The 12,926-nt window shown below is 42.4% G+C and overlaps 1 protein-coding gene across 4 annotated transcripts in view; it reads right to left on the reverse strand.

Moving 5' to 3' along the window:
• LOC131219337 (protein root UVB sensitive 3) overlaps positions 1-12,926 on the reverse strand; it is a 77,832-nt gene that overhangs the window by 50,004 nt on the left and 14,902 nt on the right. For all 4 annotated transcript variants that reach the window (XR_009158114.1, XM_058214420.1, XM_058214419.1 and 1 more), the window contains 2 exons: positions 9,696-9,752; positions 7,832-7,895 (listed from right to left, as the gene is read on the reverse strand). Coding sequence is in view for 3 of the 4 variants with exons in the window: in XM_058214420.1 (XP_058070403.1) it covers positions 7,832-7,895; positions 9,696-9,752 (121 nt within the window). In the remaining variant the exon portion in view is untranslated. The remainder of the gene's footprint in view (positions 1-7,831; positions 7,896-9,695; positions 9,753-12,926) is intronic.

The raw sequence follows: 12,926 nt of genomic DNA on the forward strand, positions 1-12,926 counted from the left end.
CTCCGGAGGGTAGATGATTTGTTTGATCAGCGGCAGGGTGCACAGTTCTTTTCTAAGATTGACCTACATTCTGGTTATCATCAGATTCAGGTTTGAGAGGAGGACATCTCGAAGACGGCTTTCAGGACGCGTTACGGTCATTTTGAGTTTCAGGTCATGTCCTTTGGACTGACCAATGCACCCGCGGTCTTCATGCAGTTGATGAACGGGGTCTTCCATCCATATCTCGATCAGTTTGTTGTGGTCTTCATTGACGACATTCTAATATATTCGAGGACCTGTGAGGAGCATATGCAGCATCTGGAGATTGCTTTGCAGACCCTCCGTGCCCACCAGCTGTATGCGAAGCTGGAGAAGTGTGAGTTTTGGCAGGAAGAGGTAAAGTTCCTCGATCACGTAGTTACGAGGGAGGGTGTTGCAGTGGACCCCTTAAAGGTTGAGGCGGTGCGTCAATGGGGCCAGCCCACGACTGCGTCTGAGATCCGCAGTTTCCTTGGTTTAGCGGGATACTATCGGTGTTTCATTGAGGGCTTCTCCCGTATTGCAGCCCCGTTGACCAGGTTGACTCGGAAGGGCGTAGATTTTGTTTCGACTCACGCATGTGAGCAGGCATTCGAGGATCCCTCTGGGAGTGATAGATTTGTTGTATTTACCGATGCCTCACATATTAGTTTAGGTGGTCCTGATGCAGCACGACAGGCCTGTAGCCTTAGCGTCTCGTCAGCTCAAGGTCCATGAGCTGAACTACCCCACGCATGATTTAAAGCCGGCAGCAGTCGTCTTCGCACTGAAGGTGTGGAGACACTATCTCTATGGGTTCAGGTTCGAGCTCTTCTCCAACCACAAGACCTTGAAGTATCTATTCTCTCAGTCCAAGCTGAACATGAGGCAGAGACGCTGGATGGAGCTCCTGAAGGACTATAATTTTGATCTCCAGTATCACCCAAGCAAGATGAATGTGGTGGTGGATGCCCTCAGCTGTCAGCCATGAAGCCTGGTGGCACACATGATGATTCAGGAGTAGAGGATGCTCAAGGATATAGCAGAGTATGACTTCGATTTTGGTCTACAGTCTTCTATCGTTCAGCTATCGAGTCTGTCAATTCAACCCTCTTGTTACAATGGTGATCGAGGCTCAGCAGACAGACGAGTTGTTACAGGATTACCAAGCAGAGGCAACATCTGATAGTCAGACAGATTGGCAAATTGGTGCTGATGGTGGACTTCGCTTCATAGGCTGATTATGTGTCCCAAATATTCATGAGTTGCGCAGAGATCTTATGACTGAGGCACATCGATCGCGGTTTTCTATCCACCCTGGGTCAACGAAGATGTATCGTGATATGAGGAGACAATATTTTTAGGCGGAGATAAAGCGCCAAATTGCCAGTTTTGTGGCTGAGTGTGACACATGCCAGCGTGTTAAGGCCGATCATCAGAGACCCCCTGATCCACTGCAGTCGTTGAGCGTCCTAATGTGGAAGTGGGAGCACGTGTCAACAGATTTTATCATGGGCTTGCCGAGGACTCAGCGCGGACACGACGCCATCTGGGTCGTCATTGATTGTCTGACGAAGTCGGCACATTTTCTTGCGATTCGTGCGACTTGGCCTTTGGACCGGCTTGCGAGATTATTCATCGAGGAGATTGTGAGATTGCATGGTGTTCCAGTCTCGATTGTTTCTAACCGAAACCCGAGGTTCATGTCTCAGTTCTGGAGGAGCTTTCAGAGAGCGATGGGCACTGATTTGCAGCTAAGCACCGCGTATCATCCGCAGACCGATGGTCAGACCGAGAGGGTCAATTAGATCCTTGAGGATATGCTTCGGGCCTGCGCGATTGATTTCGAGGGGTAGCTGGGATGAGCATCTGCAATTGGCTGAGTTCGCATACAACAACAGTTATCAGGCGACCATTGGCATGGCTCCTTTTGAGGCATTATATAGCAGACCGTGCAGATCTCCGAGTTGTTGGACCGAGGTCGGAGAGCGGCGTCTCCTAGGTCCCAAGCTTGTGCAGCAGACGTCAGAGGCTATCGATATCATCAGGCAGAGGATGCGCACAGCTCAGAGTTGGCAGAAAAGTTTTACTGATTGCCGGTGTCTTCCCTTGGAGTTCGCAGTAGGGGACAGAGTGTATCTCAAGGTCTCACCCATGAAGGGCGTAGTTCGATTTGGAGCGAAGGGCAAGCTTGCCCCGAGATTCATAGGACCTTTCGAGATCATTGGGCGCGTTGGCACTGTGGCCTATCGGGTTGCCTTGTCATCTCGGTTGTCTGGCGTCCGCAACGTTTTTCATGTCTTTATGCTGAGGAAGTGTGGGTCAGACATCGTTCCTATTATTGATTGGCAGCCGTTGGAGGTTCGTGAGGACGCCTCTTACATTGAGCAACCAGTTCGTATCCATGATCAGAAGGAGCAGGTCATCCGGACCAAGGTCATTCCCTTGGTGAAAGTTCAGTGGGGTCACCATTCTGTTGATGAGGCGTCTTGGGAGTGCGAGGCTGAGATTCGAGAGCGCTATCCCCATCTCTTTGATGATTGATGATATGTTGTATCTTGTATGTTGTCTCCGATTTTATATGATGATGCTATGTTTACTCTTCCATTATGAGTTATGTTTACTTGCAATAATTGTGTAAATTTTGAGGGCGAAATTTTTATTTGAAGGGGAGAGTTTAAGACCCGTATCCTAGACCGCACCATTTTGTAGGCTTCCGCGGTCCTCCCAGTCGAATTCCAGCAACCCTCGACCTGTATCCAACGTTTACGCGAGATCCTAAGCCGAGTCCTGCATACCAAAGTCGACTTGACCTAAAATTTGCACCTTAGCGACCACATCGTCGCCGCAGTTCTAACGCCGCGACTCGCACACCGAACCAATACTAATGCCAGAAGATGTGGACCCGCGTTCATTTCAAATAAACGCCGCGTATTGCGAATTTCGAGGGAATCTCTACAACATGTCTCATCAAATCAAGTCAAGTACACCACCTTACCCCAAGTACAACCAACCCACTCCTTTTCCCACAAGTCAACCCTCTCTCTCCCCTCACCATCCCTCTTTTACACAATTTTCAACTAAGCCCATGCTTCCCCATCTCCTTTCCTTACACCCACCACTCCATCCATCCTTTTATCTATTATTTTTCTCCCTTTCTCTCATTTCTCAAAAATCTCCCAAGCAACCCAAATACCACACGTCCAAGCTCTTCTCTCCCAAACCAAGTGTGGCCCACCTTCTCATCTCTCATCCCCACCATCAAAACTCCATCAACCATCATTAAAAGTGAAGGCAAGGAGCATAGGAGTCCAAGGGATCAAGGAGAAGGCCGATAGGTGGGTGATCCACCATTGATTTTGATTTCTAAGGGCCCACTTATTGTGGGACCCACTTGATGTATGCATCTTATTTGGGAGGGCCCAATAGTGGCGGGGTCCCTCCCCTTCAAGTGTATTTCTCATTCTCTCTCTCTCTCTCTCTCTCTCTCTCTCTCTCTCTCTCTTAGAATGAAGTGGGCCCCACCGATATGTTAAATCCATCAGATGGTGTGGCCCACCACATCCCAAGGAGATCCATACCGTCCACTCTAGGGACGGTGGGAAGTTCCACACACTGGATTGATGATATATAATATATTATATTTATATTATATTAATATATATATATATACATGCATGGTGGGCCAAGTCCAGGTGGGACCCACCATGATGCCTGTGTCTATCCATGCCGTCCAACGTCCCTGGACGCTGGACGTAGGGTCTGGCTAGCATGGAGAGCGTGTACTGGTAGGGATATGTACTATCAAGCAATATATATATATATATATAATATTTATATTTGAACTCTTGGGATGGGCTGCTCATGCAGGCCCCACCTTGATGTATGAACCCAATCTAAGCCGTCCATTCCATTCCCCAGCTCATTTTAGGTGTTGAGTCGAAAAATGAGGTCAATCCGACTAGCTGGCAGGCCATAGCATAGAAAACAGTATTTATATCGTTGAAATACATCTTGATGTTTCTATCCGCCAAAACATACTGCATATTGGGCTTGATCGGTCTGTTTTGAGCCATGGAACGCAATGGCTGGAGTGGATCTGACTGATGCGGGCCCCACCTATCAGAATCCCTAGGAAATAAAAAAAAAAGAGAGGCAGCAGCAGCAGCTGTTGACGCCGCTGCCAGTCAGAGGACGCCTGCAGCGTCCTGCTGCCTGACGCTAAAGGCAGCTGTGGGCCCCACCGTGATGTGTGTAAAACATCTACGCCGTGCATTTGGGTGGGCCCCTTAGGGCAATGGGCCACCCCCCAGAATCAGCCTATACATACCTCAGGTGGCCCACGCCATAGGGAACAGAGGTGATTGAACGTCTGCCATTAAAACCCTTTTTGGGTATCAGAAGTTTTGGATCATTATAAAATTTGTTTTTCCTCTTCATCTGGTCCATGTGACCTTATCAACAGATTGGCTGGAAAATAAACATTATCGTGGGCCCCACATGGGACCCACTGATGTACGCGTTCCACACCTTCCATCAGTGTGGTCCCCACCATGAATTATGTGTTGTCCATCCCTGTGGGACCCACCATGATGCATGTGTTGCATCCAAACCGTCCAACCATTTTAAAAGATAATTTTAAGGCTTGAGACAAGAATTAAGATAGATCTAATATCAAGTGGACCACACCGCCAAAACAGTGGAATTGAATGCACACCATTGAAACCCCTTTTGGGTTATAAAAGTTTTGAATCAACATGATAATTGTTTTCCTCACTGTTCAGGTCTTTATGACCTTATGAACAATCTAGATGGGAAATAAATGCTATGGTGGCCCCTATGAAATCTCTAAAATTGAAAATCACTATCTCCACTACTAATTGTGATGCGGTCCAAATGATATGTTGATCATTATCACCAATGTTGTTTATGGTATGGTCCAGATGATTCTTTGGATATGATTCATTTTTTGGTATGCTCTATAATGATCATGGATGAATGGTGTATTGGACTTAGCCCATTCAACTCGGCCCATTTGACTTGGCCATTTGATTCAGCCCATTTGACTAGGCCCGTTGTCAAGGCCTACCTGGATATAAATGAGGCCCATGTGATTAGGCCCATCTTGATGTATTTGTGGCCCGTTGTTGAGGCCCACCTTGACATATATAAGGCCCATTTGAGGAGGCCCATCTTGATGTAGTTATGGCCCATCCGTTGAGGCTCACCTTGATATATATGAGGCCCATGTGATACGGCCCATTAGATGTATTTGAGGCCCATGGGTTGAGGCCCAATGGGATGTACACGAGGTCCATTGCAATGTGTGATTCTACCACGGTTTATGTAATAATGTGTGATTCTAGCACGCTCATATTGCGCACACACTTACACAACCCTTTAAGCTTTCTATAAGCTTATGCACGATTGATGCGTGCAGGTGACGCCAGGACGCAGCCATAGCCTCGTCACAGTTGGATTGTGCAGCCGAGCTTTTAGAGTTTTTGTTACTTTCATTATATTGTATTTCCCTTTCTTACGCATTGTACTCAAAGTTTTTTATCATAGTGGATTTTGTGATGGTGTTCTTATGGTTATTATTCGTGGGTTATGCTTATGGTTATGCTTATACTAAATTAAAATCATGTTTTAAATCCTCCTTGTAGGATCCCATGATCGGAACCTGGTGTATGAGTGCCGGGAGCCGAGAATGGGGTACTATGGAGGCTGTCGGCGCCAGATTCGGCGATCGGGAATTTTGTGAGCCCGATTTCCGAGTTTGGGGCTTGACACTCCAAGCCGCCCTCATTTTCTTGCTAAGCACAACTCCGTGCTAGCGCATGAAGAACTCACCAATCGAACCTAGCATGACCCCAACCATATCAAGCAGCCTGAGAAACCCACACCACATCCTCCACGCAACTAGGCAACAGATAAAAAGATGGTCAATTGTCTCCGTGTCCGGCATGCACATCATGCACACATTCGAAGGACCATCGCCCTCCTTTGAAGATTATCAAGTGTCAATACTTTCTTCCTCCCAACTAAGCCAAGCGAAGGCTGCAACTTTCAAGGGAGCCCCATGATGCCAGATACAAGCCGAATATGCATAAGTAACACCCCTGGTGATGAGTGAAGCAACTCATAATAAGAAATACACACGGCACAACAACATAGTTGTGCGATTGTCTTGGATCCAGAGATGATGTCCCCACCTATCCAAGAGAGGGACAGCAGTAACGACAAAGAAACCGATTCAGATGATGTGGTGATGATGATTATACACATGTTGGTCCTACTTCTAGCGTTGCTCAACACATTGTACAACCGTTTACACATTACAAGGCCAATGAGCATCAACAAACTAGAGGTGGCTGGACTTGCGAGTGCATTGAGTCACGATACGACTTGCCAGGAGGAGATGACGAGCATCATGGAGAGGATGGCACCAGTGGCACAATGGGAGTTCGAGCACCTGAACATTAGACCGCTTATTGATATGGATATGATAAGTCAAATGGGTATGACCATGGAAGACAATATACGGAACTTTGCTGAAGCACATTCATACTGGACTAGTCTTATTTGAGCATACAATCCATATTATGGTCAACATGGCGAATACAAATATCCATACCCGAATCCTAGTTATTCATTGTCCCAGTCTCAGTCTTGGTAAGAGCAATACCGGGGTATGAGTACGGCCATGGTGGTGGCTACGGGTCATCATCTGATACTTATTCTTACCAGGGTTCCGCACAACAGATGCCTAGTGGCAATGAGGATTGCAGTCAGTCATCTTTGGGATCCATTGATATGGTCTTCCCCACCGGATTAGCTTGCTCCACAATTGCAACAGGGTGACAACGAGAGCAAGATTTTCTTTCTGGTGGTGACTAGAGTACTGGAAGTCTGGACTAGTTCTGGTGGTATGTGTGAGCGACACAAATTGTGTACTATAAATTATAATTTTGTAATACTAATATTTTTCTATTTATCACACATTGTTCATTGCTAATAACTTAATATCTTTTACAAATTTATATAATTAATTAGGTATTTTTAAATTGTCTTATTGATGCTCCTATTATCTTATTTATATTGAAATATTAATAAAATATATTTAGGAAATCAAATATATCAGTTTTGCAGCCAATCCAAAGCCTATCAGGTTCATAAAATCAACAGACGGGCTGATGCAGCATTCTTACAAAAGAGTGGACCGTTGTGCCATCATAAACATGTTTAAAGCTACAAAAGAATATATATTTGCAATCTTCTAATTAAATGGAATTTCCCCCATATTTTTTTTCAGATTTTTCCAGCCAAAAAAAAAAAAAAACAACTGGGGGGGCATAACAGCAATTGTGCCCCTAAAAGAAATGGTGGACATGATTATGCCCACTGTTACCATTATTGAACCTTGATTACCATGATGAGGCTATGATTTGGAAAGGGGGGAAAAAGGAGGAAGAAAAGAAAACGGAAGTGAAAAAAGGGAAGAGATGATTAGGGAATTTGTATGAGAGTGCTCTAAAACCCCTCAACAAACTTTATTAAAGAAAGCTTCCGAAATTACAAGATCAATATTACTTTGTTCATAATATGAAAAAAAGACCATACTGCCCCTATTAGCATATATTATGTATGCAAGAGATGCAGAAAATATGACTAACAACACAAAAAGCTAAGCGGAGGTTCTCTGTCCATTTTAGAATCAACACAAAGAACTCGCACAGATGCACATGTACAGGATAGAAATCCCTCAATTGCTTCAAAAGTATATAACCTCAATTGCAAGCCCAAAATAAGAAGAATGCCAGGAGAATACCAAGGTCATTCATAAAATCAGCTACTAAACGCCACATCTTAGCACTGCTATCCAGATTAGAACCCTGATAAAATACAATTATTAGGAAGTATTTTCTTAAAAAAAGTGATTAGAATAAATTAAAATAATAGAATACAAAACTCAATTTGGTTTAACCTTAAGCATCTACATCAGCAAGCATGGAATATAATTGTAGATATAGAGAGAGATGCTCACATCCAACAGGTTGGACTGTTAATTTGTTGTCCACCGAACAGATATTTTTCATCCTATCATGTTTGCGCAGCATCCAACCATTTGTTGTCCAATGAACGGATATTTTGCATCCTATCATATTTACAAGACATCCAACCAGTGCGGAAAGTTGGCACCACCATGAGAATCACCTTGTGCAAAAATCAGCCTAATCCACCCATTAGGTGTGCACCCCAATATATATATATTTTTATATCTGCGGTTGTCCAGTTGTTTTCTATACTGGGACCCGCATAATGAGTGGAATGGGCTATTTTTTCACTAGAAGATCCTTATGTTGAGGCCAATACATCAGAAAGGATGAAACCAGTGTTCGAAATATCTGCATCACCTTACGTATCGCACCTTTGGGATATGGATACATATCGGTTACCGCATGGGATATATCGGTTGTATCGCGTAATGTATCATTGTTGTTAGAAACATGGGGAAACATTGGAAAATTGGTCGAATTTTTCAATAAAACTTGAGTGAATGTTAAAAAAGACATCAATACATACTTACAAATCAAAACATTACAAAAAACAAGTGCACATAATAGGTTTTCTTTGTATGGGGTCCTAATCTATGCGTTGTCTAACTGAATTGATGCAAGTATATTCAAAGTCAATTAATATAATTTATAAATGTAACAAGATGTGTGGAAACACAAGCAATACATTCAAAAGCAAACAAGAATCACTAGATCAGGTTACATCCATGTTTCATTTTATGTTTGGATATAAATATTGCAACGATGCGAGAAATTGGGAAATTTTGATTTTATTATTTTTTTTTTCAATTTTCCGCAACTCGGCCCATCTCCTCCAAATCTTGAAATTGAAGCTCCCAATCCATGATTTTTCATCAAAGATTGTAACAATTTGACACTGATTTAACATGATTTATAGAAAGAAAAAAAAAAGGATCAAAAATTTAAAAAAATGCTCACCGGATCAAACATGTGGGATATATCCCACTACTTATGTGTTTTGTATCACAAAAGTGCGATATAAGATATATCATGGGATATATCAGCCGATATCATCAATACTTAAAACACTGGTTGGAACTTAGAGACTAGTTGGACACTTCTCCAACCCATCGGATGTGAGCATCTCTCGTAGATGCGATACCAATTTTGTGTTTAATGTAAAGAAGCACAGTTCATGTGTGCAAAATATATAGAACAGCCAAAAAAATTATAACTTTGGAGCGATAATTAGGGAAGCTTGCTACGATTTTAAAAAAAGAAAGAAGAAAATCCATTGCAGAGGTATCTGATTGGATATGTACAGCAAGGCCCTTTTTTTTGGCTATGTACAGCAAGGCCCATCCATCGATGTGTACAAGGAGGCCCAACCAAAACAACTGTTATTATGTGAATAACACCCTGCGAAGCCCCTCCATATAAGTCCAATCAACGACCGCTACAATGAATTTTCAGCCACTTGCTTCATTTCCTGTGGCTCTTATCAACAATGACTTTGCTCCTTACAAAAGTATAATGTGGATAGTTTCTTGAAATTACAACTATCCCACCATAGTTCTGTAAAAGCAGGAGTGCATTGTTCAAAACCCAATGAAAGTATAAAAGTTGCATTCAACATCTACAACCAAAATGGCCCACCTGGTAAAAAGTGAATAAGATACCTCCAAGCATCCCAGTAAAATCCCTCAAAAACCACTGGCCAATTCAAAAGACCATTGTTAGCATAAGCTATAAGAAAAGAATGAGCATAGAAGTGGGAAAAAAATATACTGAAAATCTCATTCCCGCCCCCCCCCCAGAGAGAGAGAGAGAGAGAAGATACGAGGTTGCGGAAAAGAAATAGAAAGAGAGTCAGTCAGATATGCTCTAGCGTGTTGACAAAAACACCAACCGTACAACCCTATGAATACCATCGAAGTCCTAGATCGGATATGCTAGTTCTTAGAGTTTAGCACCTATATGAAGGAATGCAGCGCAGTTGTTCGAGCAGATCTTGCTGCTCTGATATCATTAGTTAAACTTATGAAAGGAGGAGAGAGAGAGAGAGAGAGAGAGAGAGAGGTTTAGGGTTTAGGAGTGACACAACCTAAGGGATCCACTAACCAGAGAGATTAAACAACCTAAGGGATCCACTAACCCTTTTATTATGAAGAACCTAATGCAAAATTACAGAACTGACCCTCGCTCTACAAAACCACATTTATTTAGATGTGGTGTGTGTAAATTAATAGCATGTGCACATCTATACAGTTCAACAGGTTCTTCCTCTTAGCTCTACACATCTCCATCAATTTTCTAACTAGACAAAACAACTACAATCGTTATCTCTCTGGCATAAGCCATACCGATATTTTGTTTCTCATCTTAGCCATTGTTTGTGCATTTTCCTTTGTTCTTGTAATCAATGTTCGAAATATTGGTATCGCGCTATGTATCGCACCCTTGGGATACAGATACGTATCGGTTATCGCACGGGATATATCGTTTGTATCGCATAATTTATCGCACTTTTGGGAAACATGGGGAAACATGGGAAAAATGGTTGAATTTTTTAATGAAACTTTAGGGATGGTTAGAAAAGACCTTAATAAACACTTTCAAATAATATCTCAAAAAAAAGGTGCACATAATAAGTTTCCTTTGTATAGGGTCCTAAGTTATGCGATGTGTAACTCAACTAATGCAAATATATTTAAATTGAATGCATGACATTTATAAATGTATCAAAGACATGTATAAAAACACAACCAATTCATTGAGATAATATCCTGAAATGATCTTTCAAAATTGTTGGACGGTGTAGATTTAAGACAAATACATCATCCTAAGTCCTCACCTGGATTTCATGCAGAAGCCTTGGTAGAAGTTCGTGTGTTGGGAACCTAGGTGGGCTCACCGTGATGTTTGTGAGAAATCCACTCCGTCCATACGTTTTATGAGCTCATTTCAGGACATTAAACAAAAAATGAGCCAGATTCAATACTCAAGTGGGCTGAAAAATGAAGGATTGAACGTTCACAGTTGAAATATTCGTGGGGCCACGAAAGTTTTGAATCTGGTTAGTATGTGTTTTCAGTTCATCCCAGCAGGAATGATATTATGAAAAGTATGGATGGCATGTAAACATCACTGTCAACCCCAAGAAGGTTTTAACAGTAGAAATTTCCCTACTCACCTTTTCCTTTAGTGCGGCCCACTCGAGTCTTGGATCCCGTTCACTTTTTGTTTTAAGTCATAAAATGAGCTAACAAAATGGATGGACGGAGTGGATTTCTCACAAACATCACGGTGGGCCCCACCTATGTTTCTTACTAAAGTCTTTGGCAGGAAAGCCGCGTGGGAGTCTCACCTAATCCCTCCCGTGCGGACGAAGGCGGTTGGCTGGTGCGTTGACATCACCAAGTTATGTGGGTGCCATCATGAGGTATGTGTTATATCCAAACCGTCCGTCCATTTGGTGAGCTAGTCGTATGGCTTGAGCCGAAAAATAAGGTAGATCAAATTATCAAGTGGACCACACTGCAAAACATAATAGGGGATTTAACGTCTACCATTGAAACCATTTTGGGGTCACAAAAGTTTTGGATCAATATGATATTTTTTTTTTCCTCTTCATCCAGATATGTGTGATCTTATGAATAGATTGGATGGAAAATAACATTATGGTGGGCCCTACAAACGTTTTAATGGTGAGAATCATTGTCCCACTGCTATTTATGGTGTGGTCCACTTGAGCTTTGGATATGACTCATTTTTTTAGTTCATGATCTAAAATGATCTCTCCAAATAGATGAACAGGGTTGATATAATAAATACATTATTGTGTGGCCCATGTAACATTGATCTCCTTTGAACCATTGGTACAACTTGGAATGTCAGCGCTCATCTTTGCACCACACGCAACCACACATTGAGTAAACTCTGTGGGGTCCACCATGATTTATATATTTTATCCACTCCTTTCATCCATTTTATCAGATATTAGGGTGAGCCCAAAATTGAAGTATATCCAAATCTCAAATGGACCACACCATAGAAAACCGTATGAATTGAACATATACCATTGAAAAATTCTCGAGGGCCACAGAAGTTTTGGATCAAGATTATATTTATTTTTTACAATCATCCTTGTTTTTTTGATCTTATGAACAGCTTGGATGACAAATAAACATCACTGTGGGGCCTAGAAAGGTTTCAACGGTGGAAATCATTATTCCCAATGTTTCCCAGGGTATGGTCCACTTGAGCTTGGGATATGCTTCAATTTTGGGCTCAACCCCTTAAATGAGATGGAAAAAAGATTGGACGGTATGGATAAACCACATACATTCGCAGTGGCCACACTGAGTTTTCTCAGTACAATAAGAGCGTACTGGACTCGGTATGAAATCCTATTTCGACATAGGGCGGAAGCCATTTTCGAAGAAAGGGAGGGTTCCAGACCTTCCGGAACCCTAAAATCCCCAAATCCTTCTCAATCAAACCCAACTTTCAAAAATTTTTACAGATTTTTCACCGAAATCTCCGTTGATGTATCTCCGATTACGTGATCTTCACTTCCAAGTACCGAAATCCCCTTTTTCCTTATTATCGAAGAAAATCCTGTGATATCGTATGATATATCGTGCAATACAAATATTTTTTCTTTTTTTTAAACTTCCTACTGGTTTCGTGTGGGTTTCGTGTCGCTGGCCAGCGATACCGATAATATCGACCGATATATCGGCCAATATTATCGATATTGTGAACACTACTTGTAATTAGGTTTTCCCTCTCTCTCATCCACAGGAAGCTTTGCTCAAGGGGCTTTCATCCATGGGAGGTAAATCACGAAGGCCTTGGGAGCAAGTAAATGTATAGATTCTGGAT

The sequence above is a fragment of the Magnolia sinica genome, chromosome 11 (assembly GCF_029962835.1).
Source record: "Magnolia sinica isolate HGM2019 chromosome 11, MsV1, whole genome shotgun sequence".
NCBI classification, from domain to species: Eukaryota; Viridiplantae; Streptophyta; class Magnoliopsida; order Magnoliales; family Magnoliaceae; genus Magnolia; species Magnolia sinica.